The 16428-nt window shown below is 44.6% G+C and overlaps 1 protein-coding gene across 1 annotated transcript in view; it reads left to right on the plus strand.

Annotated features, from left to right (window-relative positions):
• The window catches only part of WNT5B (Wnt family member 5B), a 198788-nt gene that overhangs the window by 163114 nt on the left and 19246 nt on the right, over positions 1-16428 (plus strand). Inside the window, exon 3 of the mRNA XM_040345302.1 lies at positions 2771-3018. Coding sequence (XP_040201236.1) covers positions 2771-3018 — 248 coding nt within the window. The remainder of the gene's footprint in view (positions 1-2770; positions 3019-16428) is intronic.

A 16428-nucleotide genomic window follows, 5' to 3' on the forward strand; every position in this document is an offset into this window, starting at 1 on the left:
TATTAACAAAAAAACAAATACAAATCCTTTTTACGTTCATATGAATGAGGCCTAACAGAATGTTTTGGCTGCATGTACACTTTTCTGGGATGCAGTTTCAAGCAGACAAGTGTGAATGAGGCCCAGGAGATAAGCGGAAAGTCTACTCAACACTTTACCTGTTGTGATCATATCTCAAGGCGGTCTCATTTGGTTCATCTTGTTTGTTAGGAAATAGATCAGTTGGTTAAATAGGGCCCAGAAGGTGACCCAGACAGACATTATCCAAGCTTATTGCGTACAATATGTTAGAAGAAACTTTGATAATATGTAACTAATTACAACCAGATAATCCCCATCCACTTCAAGAGATTTTATGCTGTGCCTTAGATCTGCACAGTGCCGTACTCAGCCCCTAATTATAAGATAAAGGTGCCACGTCCTGCAGGATATAGCTTTCTGTGGTATCCTTCTCTGTAACTCATCTGACCCAGAGCTTACTGATTGTTGGTGGCAGCATCTTTTTACTCCTGAGGCTGCAATCATACCAAAGCGTAGGGTCTTTGAGCGATTTTCCAGCGTTTTTTCTGGCTTTTTTGGCAAGTTTGGCGTTTTTTATTAGCCTAGAAAACTATCTGTTGCATCCTTTGTTGCTAGGTATTTCAGCTTTTTTTTAGCTTTCCTATTAGCTTTTATTCCTTCTTTTATTAGTATTCATTTATTATAATGTTTTTTTTGTTAGGGTAAGGGGTTTAAGTTCAGTTTAGGTTAGGGTTAGTGTTATTTATTATTATTTTTTATTTTATTTTATATAAATAATAATAAATGAATAAATAAATGTAAAATAAATACACAAATAATAAGAAATCATAACTAAAAAAACAAAACAAATCTCAATAAATGAATACTAAGCAGCAATAATAAAATAATTAACCCTTAACTTTAACCCTTACTCCTTAAAAAATAAAATAACATAATAAATAAATAAACACCCTAACACAAAAATTATTTATGCTTAAAGTGGAGGTTCACACAAAAAAATAAATTTTTAACATTAGATTGGGCCTAATTACGGGAAGCACAATCGGGTGTTTTGTTTAAAATCAATGCAGTACTTACTGTTTTACAGATAGATGTTCTCCGCCGCTTCCGGGTATGGGCTGCGGGACTGGGCGTTCCTATTTGATTGACAGCCTTCCGACCGTCGCATACGGCGCGTCACCAGTTTCCGAAAGTAGCCGAACGTCGGTGCGCAGGCGCCGTATAGAGCCGCACCGACGTTCGGCAACTCATGACGCGCTGTATGCGACCGTCGGAAGGCTGTCAATCAAATAGGAACGCCCAGTCCCGAAGACCGGAAGCGGCAGAGAACATCTATCTGTAAAACGCTAAGTACTGCATTGATTTTAAACAAAACACCCGATTCTGCTTCCCGTAATTAGGCCCAATCTAATGTTAAAAAAAAAATTTCGGGTGAACTCCCGCTTTAAAAATGCATGCAACCTTTTTTTCTAATGAAACACACCACAATTCACAACTGTGTGTTCCAGCTCACTACAGCACAAGCATTGGGGTACACATGTGCTGTAGCTCAAGGTGAATGGCACTACAATGCAGCAATGCATGTTACATGTGTTATGCATAGCGGTAATGCACACGTTACCACAGTTTGGAAATGTATATGGACCCTTAAAGTGGAACTTCAGCCCCGATGCCTCGTACACTCAACAATTTTTCTCGTCAGGAAAAAAAACAACGTTTTTCCCGATGTGATTCCTCTCCAGCCTGACTTGCAGACACACGTTGATGCCAAAAAACTTCCGACCAAAGCGCGGTGACGTACAACACGTACGACGGGACTATAAAGGGGAAGTTCCTTTCAAATGGCGCCACCCTTTGGGCTGCATACTTGATTCTGAGCATGCGCGTTTTTTTCCCCTCGGAAAAGCATACACACAACCGTTTTTCGCGAAGAGAAAAAGACTGACGGGAAACACTGCGAGAAAAAAGAGAGCTGGTTTAAAAAAATTTGCGGGCAATCTTTTGGTCGAGAAAACTGCTAGGGAGTATACACACGACCGGTTTTCACGACCAATTAAAAAAATGGCAGTTTTCTCGTGGTGAAAACCGGTCGTGTGTACAAGGCATAACTTTTTTTTTAGGTTTGGTTGGTCACTGTTTGCTTCCAAGCTAAGGGGATTTACCCTCACTTCCTGTCCGTGACTACAGTCAGAAGTCACTGGGGGACACAGAGAAAAATAAAAGTCCTGACAGAGGTTCTAAAGCCTCGTACACACGTTTGGATTATCCGACAGGAATTGTGTGATGACAGGCTGTTGGACAATTGTTGTCGGATTTTCCGCAGACAAATGTGGGATAGAATGCTTTAAAATTGTCTGACAACAATTGTGTGTTGTCGGATTTTCCAATCGTGTGTACAAGGTACAAACACGCATGCTCAGAAGTTGTCCAAAGTGTGGCGCTAAAGAGCTGAAAATCCACGTAGTTTCTTGTTTGTTGGCCGACAATTATTTGCCGTTTGTATGCAAGACAAGTTCCTGGCCAATGCCCTTCGGACAAAAGTCCTACGCTTTGTCCGCAGAAAATCCGATTGTATGTACGAGGCTTTACTCTTCTCTGCTCCAAAAAAACAAAAACTTTAAAGAAGGCTTCCAAACTAAATATATTATTTTGCTGAAAGGATGAGTGATATCATTGCTAGGTAGCGGGATAAGGAATGTATAGATCTTGGACCCAGTTTATATGTTTTTACCCTCTTTTCCTCTTCTAGGTCACTGGCCTTAAACCCAGTACAGAGGCCTGAATTGTACATCATTGGCGCACAGCCGCTGTGCAGTCAGCTGACTGGACTATCCCCTGGGCAGAGGAAGTTGTGCCAGCTTTATCAGGACCACATGGTGTACATCGGCGAAGGGGCCAAGACGGGCATCAAGGAATGCCAGTCCCAGTTCAAGCAACGACGCTGGAATTGCAGCACGGTGGATAATACATCAGTGTTCGGCCGGGTCATGCAGATTGGTAAGAGCGTGTGAACACTAGTCTGCCATTCTATTCTGCTGCCAGTTTTATAGTGTATCTAAATGCAAGAACAAAAATGTAATATATTGCAACTTACAAATCCTTAGATGTGGTGATTGCGTTTGTTTTCTTTATTCAGGATTTTTCTTTATTTTCACCTAGTGATCCTAAGGCTCCATGCACACTGGAAGCAAAAAAAAGCTATAAAACACGCCAGTAGCTTTGCAGGGAGCCTTTCAACTTTTTTTTGTGATTTTGCAATAGCGTTTATTAGCCTTTTTTAGCTTTTCCTTTTTTTTTTCAATGGCATCTGGGTTAGATCCGATAGGTGTACGTCTTCGTATGCCTTCGGATCTTGAATGCAATTCTTTGGCGTCCGCTGGGTGGCGTTCCCGTCGTATTCCGTGTCGAGTATGCAAATTAGCTATTTCCGACGATCCATGAACGTACGAGCGGCCGTCGCATTCTTTTACGTCGTTTCCGTTCGGCTTTTTTCGGCGTATAGTTAAAGCTGCTATTTGGTGGCGTACTCAATGTTAAGTATGGCCGTCGAATTTGAAAATATTTTATTTTGTTTGCGTAAGTCGTCCGTGAATGGGGCTGGACGTAATTTACGTCCACGTCAAAACAATGACGTCCTTGCGACGTCATTTAGCACAATGCACGGCGGGAAATTTAGGGACGGCGCATGCGCAGTTCGTTCGGCGCGGGGACGCGCTTCATTTAAATGAAACACGCCCACTACTCGCCAATTTGAATTACACGCCGTTACGCCGCGAGAGATACACTACGCCGCCGTAACTTACGGCGCAAATTCTTTGTGGATTCAAAGATTAAAAAAGTAAGTTACAGCGGCGTAGCGTATCTCACATACGCTGCGCCCATGCAATTGTAGGAGGATCTGCCCCATAGAGTGCAGTTTATAGGCTTTAAAAAAAAAACGCCAATAAACTGCAGTTTATGAGCTTCAGTGTGCATGGAGCCTAATAGTAATACCCTTCCTGTGTTAATGTGGCAACGCTCACACAGGTTTGTCACTTTAGAGCAGGACTACAGAACACATCCTCCCTTCCTCTTCTTATTAACCACTTGACTTGAACTGCGCAGTCATGCAACGCTGTACCCAAACAAAATGTATATCCTTTTTTTCCCCTACAAATAGAGCTTTCTTTTGATGGTATTTTATCACCTCTGCATTTTTTATTTTTTGCGCTATAAACAAAAAAAAACTAACATTTTGGAAAAAAAATATATATATATTTTTTTAATTTCTGCTATAAACCTATCTAAAAAAATCTAAAAAAAATGAATTTCTTCATCAATTAGGGCCGGTATGTACAGCTACAAATTTTTGGTAGAAAAATCCCATCAAGCGTACATTGATAGGTTTGCGCAAAAGTTATAGGGCCAGATTCATAAAGAATTGCGGCGGCGTAGCGTATCGTCTTTACGTTACACCCCTGCAAGTTTTTAGCGCAAGTGCCTGATTCACCAAGCACTTGCGTGTAAACTTACGGCGGTGTAACGTAAAGCCGTCTGACGCTGGAAAACGACGCAAACTCCACCCATCGGCGGCCGAAGTATTGCATCCTAAGATCCGAAGGCGTGCGAAGGCGTACACCTGTCGGATCTTAGCCAAATGCCGTCGTATCTTGTTTGTGAATTACAAATAAAGATACGACGCGGCAAATTTAAAAGTATGCTGGAGTATCAGCAGATACTTTGGTGTACTTCTTCTGTGAATCTGGCCCATAGTGTCTACAAACTAGTAATGTTTTACTGGTAATGGCGGGGATTAGCGACTTGTAGTGGCACTGCGATATTGCGGCGGACATTCTCGCACTAACTGACACTTTTTGGGGACAAAAACGCTAATATAGTGATCAGTGCTTAAAAAAATAAAAGACTGTACTAATGACACGGGCTGGGAAGGGGTTAATATTAGGGGCAAACAAAGGGTTAACTGTGTGCCTAGCCAGTGATTTACTATACTGTGTGAGGTGCTTTCACTAGGGGAGGAGATGGAATTTTTGCAGGGATGCAAATTCCATCCCTTCCCTCCTGTCAGAATGGCGATTTGCGTTGTTTATATAGGCAGATCGCGCTGTTCTGCCTCTCTGCCTAACGATCAGCGGGTGCCGGAGGACATTGGGTACCGTGCACCCTGCCGATCGGCTTCCGCTGTGTGTAATCACACAGATGTGTGCCCCCTACTACGTGTATATGCGTGATCTGATGCACAGGTGCCCCCTTAGTCTGGATTCACATCTATGCAGTTTTAGTGCTTTTTGCATTTTGAAGATTTGCACTACAGAACGAGTTCCATAGGAAACCATGTTAAATGGACTGTAGTGCAAAAAGCGCTAAAAATCGCATGCCAAATTGCATCAACCAGGGCTCAATGGCAAACTTAACAGCACAAAAGAACAAATAGGAGTAGTTCATGGTTAGGGTTGACATACCCTTTAGGTTAATCCTTGTATGGAGATTTCTAAAAAAAGATGTGACAGAGGATAATGATGGCAGTAGGGGCCTGTTGGTTTAGGTTTCGGCAGTGATAGGATCTGCACTCTCATTGCACCCGATAGATGTGTGAGAAGAAATATTTGTAAAGGAGATGGAGCTTTTCTGTTCCTGACTCCTCCAGGCCACACACCCACACCACAATTCTCCCACGAGACCTTGTGTACTTTACTTGAACTTTAGAGGTTGTGTGATGACCAGAGATCAGCCAGGCTGCGGCTGAGAGGTCTGGACCAGAGGATGACCATATCAGCTGGGACATCCCATGTTCTGTGGGGGATTTGGTTTCATGCGCCATAACAGTAATCATTTGATCTAATCAATTCTTTGATACATTACAGTGAAGTAAAATTTCACTTTAGCTTGGAGTTTAAGGGATATCCTTTATTAGCTAACTTAAAGCGGAGGTTCACCCAAAAATACATTTTTAACATTACATTCAGCCGAGTTGTCCCGTACATACCGTATTTTCACCGCCGCTTCTGGGTATGTCGTCTGCGGGACTGGGCGTTCCTGATTGACAGGCTTCTGACCGTCTCATACTGCGCGTCACGAGTTGCCGAAAGAAGCCGAACGTCGGTGCAGCTCTATATGGCGCCTGCGCACCGCGTTCGGCTTCTTTCGGCAACTCGTGACGCGTAGTATGCGACGGTCGGAAGCCTGTCAATCAATTAGGAACGCCCAGTCCCGCAGAAGACATACCCGGAAGCGGCGGTGAAAATACGGTATGTACGGGAAAAAACAAAACAAAAAAACAGCCGATTGTCATTAGGACAACTCGGCTGAATGTAATGTTAAAAAATAATTTTTTGGGTGAACCTTCACTTTAAGGTATTAAAGATGCAAGTTTTCAGGATGCCTTTGATTCCTTCTTCAAGCTTTATACATTGTAATACTTCATTTGAGAAACGTGAAATCTAAAGAAGAAGGGATCCAAGCGCCCCGTAAAAAATTGCATCTACACTATATTACTAAACGTATTGTAACGCCTGCCTTTACACGCACATGACATTTTAATGGCATCCCAGTCTTAGTCCGTAGGGTTCAATATTGAGTTGGCCCACCCTCTGCAGCTATAACAGCTTCAACTCTTCTGGGAACGCTCTCCACAACGTTTAGGAGTGTGTCTATGTGAATGTTTGACCGTTCTTCCAGAAGCGCACTTTAGCCACTGATGTTGGACAAGAAGGCCTGGCTCGCATTCATCCCAAAGGTGTTCTATCGGGTTGAGGTCAGGACACCGTGTAGGCCAGTCAAGTTCCTCCACCCCAAACTCCCTCATTCATATCTTTATAGACCTTGCTTTCTGCACTGGTGCGCAGTCATGTTGGAATAGGCAGGGGCCATCCCCAAACTGTTCCCATAAAGTCGGAAGCATGAAATTGTCCAAAATGTCTTGGTATGCTGACGCCAAGCCCAATCCCTGAAAAACAACCCAACACTATAATCCCCCTCCACCAAATGATTTGTACCAGTGCACAAAGCAAGGTCCATAAAGACATGGATGAGGGAGTTTGGGGTGGAGGAACTTGACTGGCCCTGCACAGAGTCCTGACCTCAACCTGATAGAACACCTTTGGGATAAATTAGAGTGGAGACTGGGAGCCAGGCCTTCTATCTGCATCAGTGCCTGACCTCACAAATGCGGCTCTGGAAGAATAGTCAAACATTCCCATAGACACACTCCTATACCTTGTGGACGGCCTTCCCAGAAGAGTTGAAGCGGTTATAGCTGCAAAGGGTGGGCCAACTGAATATTGAACCCTACGGACTAAGACTGGAATGCCATTAAAGTTAGGCCCCTTTCACATTGGAGCGGGAGCCGCGGTGGCGGTATAGCGCCGCTAAAAATAACCGGGATTGCCCCGGGAATCGTGCGCTAGCGGTGAATGAATGAATGAATGACTTGTATAGCGCTGCACATGCGAACTGAATCGCCTCTGGGTGCTTTTCCAGCCAGTGTCTGCTTGGCTGGTGTGGTCATTTTACCCCGTAGGATCTCGACACGCTAGGGACACACAGTCATACACACAGATATACATATATATACTGGGCCAATTTTTTGGACAAGATCCAATTTACCTAACAGCATGTCTTTGGAGTGTGGGAGGAAACCGGAGTGCCTGGAGGAAACCCACACAGACACAGGGAGAACATGCAAACTCCAGGCAGATGGTGTCGTGGTCGGGATTCGAACCAGTGACCCTTTTGCTGCTAGGCGAAAGTGCTACTCACTGCACCACTGTGCTGCCCAGCGGTGCGGTATTAACCCCCGCTAGCGGCCGATAAAGGGTTAATACCGCCCGCAATGCGGCTCTGCAGAGGCGCATTGCGGGCGGTATTGCAGCGGTTTCCCATTGTTTTAAATGGGAAGGAGTGGTGAAGGAGCGGTATACATGCCGCTCCTCTCACCGCTCCAAAGATGCTGCTGACAGGAGATTTTTTTTCTCTCCCACCAGCACATCGCCTCAGTGTGAAAGTTCTCGAGCTTTCACATTGAGTAGGCAGTGAAAAACTCATCAGTGTGAAAGGGGTCTTAATGTGCGTGTAAAGGCAGCTGTCCCAATACTTTTGGTATTATAGCGTATATTAATCTAGGTTAGCCATTCAAACTTTCTGCATTAATCGATGGCTAAAACAGTACAATATTCTACTACTCCAATCACCGATCGTACTGTATTTATAGAGGAGCAGAGTTGTCACCCTTTTGTGCTCTCCTGATTTGGACTACAAACACCTCCCCCTTTCCGTATCTCCATTACATAGCAAGGCAGTGTTTTGTAGTTCACAGAAGATAGATGGCAAGGATAATGTAGAAAGTTATAAGGATGTTAGGTTTCTAGCAGGATCAGCAGGTATTTTTCTGTATCTACAGAAAATGTACATAGCCTGAAAAAAGAAATAAAACGAAGGCCTCGTGCACACAGGTCATTTTTCACTTGGCTGTCAGGGGCTGTTTTTTTAGACCCTAAACACTCCTGCATGTTATGCTACGTATCTATGTACACATACTGTAGGCGTTTAGAGGAGTTTAGAGGCAGAGAAACCCCACTGCCTGCACGTCTAGGAGTAGTGGCGTTTTGGCAGAAAAAACTCTTGACACGTGTAAATGCGTCTAACGTTAGGCATGTTTAGCACTTGCGCGTTAATTCATTTCAGTGGCCACAATAACTTTTTATTCTGACCAATGAAATTCATTAACGTGCCTAAACACGATACATGCATTTACAAGTGTCAAGTGTTTTTTCTGTCAAAACGCTGCCAGGAGGGAGGGCGTCTAGGAGAGATGGCCAAACGTCCAGCATGTTTGAGGCCTAATACATACATTGTTGTGCTTTTTCCTAAATTCTCAAGAGAAAAAACGATGCTGAACTCTAAACTCAAGAACAAAAGTTTAATATATTGCATTGCAGCTCCTTAAATCTGATGGCTGCATTTTTTTTTTTTCAGGCTGAATACATTTTCAGCAAGTACAGACAATACCTGTTGGTCCTGCCAGAAATCCAGTGTACTTGTAACTTCCTGTTTAATAACTGAAACCTCAATGTTATCAGCTTTTCGAACTTCTGTGCCCTATACACACGAGCGGAATTTACGTCGAAAAAAAGTTGGATGTTTTTTCCAACGGAATTCCGCTCAAGCTTGACTTGCATACACACGGTCACACAAAAGTTCTCAGGTTTTTTGAGCGGTAAGAACCCGGTGACGTACAACACTACGACAAGGCGAGAAAAATAAGTTCAGTGCTTCCGAGCATGCGTTAAATTGTTTCCGAGCATGCATGTTTTTTTTCCTGTCGGAATTCCATACGGATTTTCCGATAGGATTTTTTTCCGCCGGAAAAATTAAGAACCTGTGCTATGCATACTAGCTCATTATGCCTTTATCTTGCAGGGTGTTTTTTTTGCAGAGGGTTTACGTCCTCTTTAAGGTTCCATTCACACCTGGGCAGTTTTGGGATCGTGGCAGAATTGCTGTGATTCTTCCCCCGATCTCAATACGCACTGCAATCGCAAAACGCAGGCTCCGGTGTCATTATTTTCAGTGACACCTAAAACGCAGTGCAGTTTTGCCATGATTGTTGCAAGTTTTATAGCACAGCAATTGTGGCAAATCGCATAGCGTGAAGCTTGGCACCCACAAGAAGCTAATTTTTGGGCGACAAGCTTCACATGATGTGATTTAATGCACTGCGCTTTAGGGGCCACTGAAAATAATGGCACCTGAACCTGCATTTTGCGATTGTACATTTTGAGATCATGAGCAGAATCGCAGAAATTTTGCCGCAATCACAAAATGCCCAGGTGTGAATGGAGCCACCTCTTTCTTATGTAATGGAGATGAGTAGAGGGGATGTGTTAAAGCAGAGCTCCCCCTAAAAGGGGAAGCGCCGCTTGTTTGCACCCTCCACTGCCATATTTGATACTTTTTGGGGGGAACGGATACCTGGTTTTCACAGGTACCCACTTCCAATTCCGGGTAAGATCGCAGCCGCAATATATGGGTAAGTCTAACCCCTCCTCCTTCCCCCTGCTGCCTTCTGGGAGACACAGGTCCCAGAAAACGGCAGGACCATTCAAAAAGCGCAGCGTGATTCGTGCTTGCACAGTAGATAAAAACTGCAGGCTTCATTGCTGGGTTTTCCTTAAAGGAGTTCTCCAAGCTAAAACTTTTAACCCCCGCTGTGCCCGGGCTGTAAAACTATACAAAATAAACTTTCACTTACTTGCCTACGATCCCCCGTTGTTCCGATATCGCCGTCCCGTTCTCCGGTCCCGGTCTCTTCCACTTCCTGCGGGTCGGTGACTCACAGTGCGCTCAGCCTATCAGCGGCCGCAGCAATGTCCCGTCGCGGCCGCTGATAGGCTGAGCGCACTGTGAGTCACCGACCCGCAGGAAATGGAAGAGACCGGGACCGGAGAACGGGACGGCGATATCGGAACAACGGGGGATCGTAGGCAGGTAAGTGAAAGTTTATTTTGTATAGTTTTACAGCCCGGGCACAGCGGGGGTTAAAAGTTTTAGCTTGGAGAACTCCTTTAATAAAGAATCGGCTTGGGTGAGGACATCGCTGGATCCCTGGACAGGTAGGTGTCCTTATATTAAAAGTCAGCAGCTACAGCTGCTGAATTTTCTTTTTTTTAAGGCTGCATTCACCTCTGAGCAGAGCGATTTTTTTTTTTTTTTTTTTTTTTTTTTTAAGAGTGTTACAAGTGTATACAAACATTTTAGAAGTTTATTGCAAGCATAAAATGCTATTACAAGCATTTTAAATGTGTATTCGAGCCCTAGGTAGTTTTATTTTAGCCAACAGAAAGCACTAGGGGGGAGGGGATTAGGGGTAGTGAGCTGCTGTGTGGCCATTAAATGCACAATAAAATGTTCATAAAACGCTCTTGACAAGCATTTTTTAGGCGTTCCCATTGAAGCCTTTGGGGGCCAAAAACACTCCAATCTGCCTAAGGCCTGATTCACACCTTTGCATTTTTAGTGCTTTTTGCATTTTGCAGATTTGCACTACAGAACGTGTTCCATAGGAAACCATGTTAAATGGGCTGTAGTGCAAATCTGCAAAATGCATAGGTGTGAATCGGGCCTTAAAGACGCTCATTTACTTCCTGAAGCAACAGATGTTTTGCTGCAGGCGGCTAAACACTCGGATGTGAGCAAGGGCCATTGAAATAAATATGTTTTCGCTTGTTGAGCATCTTGGAGCTTTGTGCTACAAAATGCTCCGGTGTGAATGGGGCCTTATAGTCACAAGATGAGCAGCCTACAGGTGACAGGGCTACTTTTCAGTAGATACAGTATAGTAAATGAGTGTTGTCTTGTCACCCTAGATCATGAGTTGTGCTATTGGCCAGGGCCGATCCTAGGGTCACAGATGCCTGGGTGCAGAAATATTTCTGGTCATCTTACTAACTCCTCCCCTTTACAAATGTGTCTATGGCTACGACTCAAACACAGAGATGCTCCCCTAAAAAGTCTTCATTAGTGTCCCCCATCAGAGCTCCCCCTAGCATGTGTCCCCCATCAGAGCCCCCCACAGCAGGTGTCCCCCATCAGAGCCCCCCACAGCAGGTGTCCCCCATCAGAGCCCCCCAGCAGGTGTCCCCCATCAGAGCCCCCCCCCACAGCCCCCCACATCAGGTGTTTACATAGATCAGTACTTGTCCAATAGATCCATGTATCTCGGGCGTGCTGGGAGCAGAAGCACATTACAGGGCATACGTGGCATCTTTGGCTACTTGGAGGGTGGCACTCGGAGAGCATTTCTGGGAGTGCACAGGATGATTGGCAGCAGCTCCGGCCAACCCAGAAGCCTCTCATCACACCGCCTATGGTAAAAGAGCCGACACGCGCAGAGGGGGCGGTGCAGACAGGAGACTGATCCATGCACACCGGACAGAATTAATTAGTGGAGCCTAGTACCAGAACATGTTCCAGTACTAGGCTCCGCTTTGGTACCCAGCCCAGATTTCGGGGACAGTGGGAGGTATGCGCTCTTGTCAGTTGCCAGCGGAGAGAACAAGCGGGATGGAGAACCGCAGCACCCGCTACATGGGCCCCGCCTCTGGACACAGACAAGGAGGAGGGAGGGGAGCACTTTGGAGCTTCGACGCCCCCACCTCTGCGGCGCCTGGGTGCAGGGCACCCCGTGCACCCTGCCTAGGATCGGCCCTGCTATTGGCAGGTTCACCAGGTGAAAATAAAGGGAGAGAAGCCTGAAAAACAAAATGAATGCAGCCACCACCACCCTATCGGAATTTCCGAAAAGTCAGATGGACTGTGGACATTTTCCGATCGTGTGTAGCATGATCAGAGTTTTTTCATCGGAAATTCCAATGAATTCCATTGGAGTTTAGATATAGAATTAGGCCTGGTTCACACCTATGCAGTTTGTTTTTGATCCGTTTCCGCCGTGCTTTTTGCACACATGTTTTTTGCCGCATTTTGTGTTTTTATGCCTTTTTTTGGCCAATTTGTTGTTGCTTCAGCTTCTCTAATAAGGTCTACTGAACCAAAAACAAACCATTTTGCGTTTAAAAATGTCCCTGACCCTTTGCAAAAAACGCAATGGCCGAAAAAAGCATAGATGTGAACGTGTACCATAGGAATGTTTCTGCAAAAAGCACTAAAAAAATGCATAGGTGTGAACCAAGCCTAAGGACGGGTAGGCGCCAATATATTAAATTTTTGTTTGGGGTTTAGATACATTTTAGGCTGGCCATACATGTTTGATCTTTTTCCAGGATTTTGGAGTTGAACCTGGGAAATAAATTTACATCGTTACACAGTTTTTTAAGGGATAACTATAATTAAATAAAAATGTGGAAAAAGAAGGAAAGCTATTTCATTTTAAGCAATCAGATTTTTTGTTTTCGGTCTGGGCAGGTTTCATTCGATCTCCTTGTGTCCAATAGAAATCAGCATTTTATTTCTCTGATTGTTTTGTGATTTCAACAAAAAATGGAATCAAATGTTTGATCGCTCTCTTTTAAATTGCCAAATTATGATCTTCTTAGGTCTGGCAGCTGTCTCTCCCCCTCCTGTTAGGATTACATCTCCTCCCATGATCGGAGGTGTGAGGATGCATTGTTTGGGCTCCTTTTGAAATGCTGAGATCAGGTTGAGTTTGATCTGTTCTCCTAAAGAAAGGTGTTAAAACAAGGGACAGCGACCCCTCCTCCTCCGCATTCCTTATCCTCTCATGGGAGAGGGATGACCCCTCAATCACTTTCCCTCACCCAGACAGAAAAAAAAAAGCAAGGGGGGGGAAAAAGCTAAATTGTTACAAAAATTATATTGGCACGTTACATTTATATATAAGCCTAATGGCCTGTAGAATCCGAATATCGTATGACAGATCGTACGACTTTTTTAGCTTAAAAGTCGCAAGTAGAAATGAAATAGATTATTAAAGTCACAAAAATTCTGGTACGACAAAAAAAAAAAAAAAACACGTGTTTTATTGTATTTGTATTGTATTTTCAGACGACAATTATACTGACTAAATTGAAAATCGTACAATCTGGCATCGTACGAGGAAAATTTTCGTGCCGACCGAATAATATCGGATGAACTGTCATGATTGGCTTTCAAAAGTAGTGTACACACGATCCGAAAATCGTACGATTCTTCCTCGGACGATCGTTTTCGCCCGATATTCGGATCGTGTGTACAGGCCATTAGTAAAGCTTCATTGTGGATAGTGCTGTGGTTTTGTAGCGCTAGGGTCCCGCATTTTATTACAAGGAGAGCTCTGCCTATATGGCATTTGTATGGTCTGAGGCCCCGTACACATGTCCGAGAAACTCGACGAGCAAAACACATCGTTTTGCTCGTCGAGTTCCTTGTGAAGCCGCCGAGGATCTCGGCGAGCCAAGTTTCCCCATTGACTAACGAGGAAATAGAGAACATGTTCTCTATTTGGCCCGACGAGATCCTCGTCGGTTTCCTCGGCCGAAAGTGTACACACGGCCGGGTTTCTCGGCAGAATACGGCTCCCATCAAGTTTCTGGCTGAATTCTGCTGAGAAACTCGGTCGTGTGTACGGGGCCTAAGCTTATCCCGAGTGCAGAGACTGATGTGAATGGCTCAGTGTTCCCCGTACAGCACTACGGAATAAGTCATAGCTATATAAATGTATAATAGTGTGTGACATTAGTGTACGTCTCAAGCAGAGACTGTGACTGGGCTCGTGCTTCGTCCTGTTTGGTGCATTTTGACAGCACATTCATTTAAATGGACCGCAAAATGCACTGGACCGTGCAAAAAGTAGAGCCGGTGTTCTATCAGAAAGCTGCTACTCATCAGAAAATGCAACCTTAGTGACGTTCCGTCATGACCATCTTGGTACACCCTGCACTCGTCTGCAGTAGGCCTACAGTCCGAAGTCAACAAGCGGACATATTTTTACACCCACCGGAGTCTTGCATTTCACCCTTTTTTTTTTTTACCAGTAAACTGAGCTTATATTGTGAAATAGAAATCCGTCTGACTGTTTTGATGTTGAATTTTAAAAGCAGCGTTGTTCTGTCAGACGAACGTGGGGTGTGCCAAGATGGCTGCGTCGGAACGTCACTTCTGTTGCGTATTCTGATGGGTAGCAGCTTTCTGACAGGACACCTGTACTACTTTTAAAAATGCACTGCATTAGACTGCATGGTACCGTGCAATTTGGTGCCCCCAAATGCATTGCATTTGCGATCTGTGTAAGGGGTACAATTAAAAATACATTGGCACCCGCATGCAGATCACAAGCTTAGTGCGTTTAAACACGGTGCCAGAAATGTGCAAGGAACCTTTCCCGCACCACGTTCTGGTGTGAACCGGCCCTAAAGCCGGGTACACACTACAGGTTTTTTTCAGTTGCACTGAAAAAAACAGACATTTCCGGTCAGGAGCTGCTGTACTAACCATGCAAGGTTAGTCCGGCGATCTCTCCCGCTGACCTATTGTGTTCTGACAAGACGGATGCCTTGTCAACACTCAGATCAGTGCCCTCTGCTATTGGCTGGGAGCACTGATCGGGAGTCGGTTGGCTGCAAATCGCATGCTTCTGACAATTTTCTGCACAGAAACATCTGTGATTTTTCAATTAAAGGATGTTGGGCTGAGTGGTGCCAACAGGGCTACCAACCAATCGAATTTCAGCAGGTTTATGGGGAATCAGGCGCAATTTTCTCTGTATATGGCCAGCTTATGTCCCTTCATAGCAATATCGCAGTCCACTACTCTGTTCGATCGCTCACACCCCCTTGCACAAAGTTATATTCAATCATGTCACAGCATAATTGCTATAAATGACAATTTATCAACTATTTGTTTTAAGTTCATCAAGTCCCCCTCACTATCTTGTGATCGGCCTGACATTTTTGTAGAGGGGAAAGTTATCACAGAAATGGTGTGATTGATCTGTTAGCATTCCTGCATCATGCAGGCAAAGGGATCCCTTCATGACTTCTGAACCCATATTGCCCCCTGAGGAGGATTCCTTATCTTGTTTCTTTTGTAAATTCCTGCATACAATTTGTCCTTATTCAGAGTCTGCCCCAGCAACACGCCCCCCGCGCCTTTCCCTCCCAGACTACTGGCACCTTTCCTAATACCATATAGCAGCTTTGCCAGCAATGGTCACAAGTGGGCAGTAGGCAGCCTGCTGTGAGCGCACTAGTGGACATGGGTAGACAGGTAGCCTGCAGCACTTGTGATGCCTCCAGCCTGTGATAAGTAATTAGCACTTTATCTGTCATCACTTGGTAAGAAATGCAGACACTGCGTGCCCAGAGGTGCAAACTGATCCATATCTACCACGTTTTACATACTGGCCACTGTGCACACACCACTTCCGAGATCGATACAAATGATCGGCTTCCAGAAGGGCCCGCTTGTCACTCTATAGGTTCCAGCATGCTTAGTAAAGCTATTGTTATATGTCACAGATGTAAGGCTGACCAAAAACATTGGAGCATCCAGGCCTGCAGGATTCAAGTTGTTGTTAGAATGCTGTAGAGCTTATAGTGTCCACACATGTATCAATATGATCATAAAAGCGGTATTAAACCAAAACCCCCCCAAAAAAAAAAAAAATTTTTATTGCGGCTTACCAATCCTTAGACGTGGTGGCTGCATTTGTTTTCTTTTTTTTAGGCTTCCCCCCCCCCCCTCTGTTTTTACCTGGTGATTTGGCCAGTAACACACCTCTATTAGAGTGCCTCCACTCTGGATGATGAAGCACAGGAGGCACCTTTGGACAGCAGTGTTGTCTGTCTGGAGGGAGGGGCAGTGTTAGATGTACTAGCAGATTTAAAGCGGAGGTCCACCTGAATTTTTTTTTTTTAAAAGCCAGCAGCTGCAGCTGCTGGCTTTTAAAAAATGGACACT

This window comes from Rana temporaria, chromosome 3 (genome assembly GCF_905171775.1).
Source record: "Rana temporaria chromosome 3, aRanTem1.1, whole genome shotgun sequence".
NCBI lineage: Eukaryota > Metazoa > Chordata > Amphibia > Anura > Ranidae > Rana > Rana temporaria.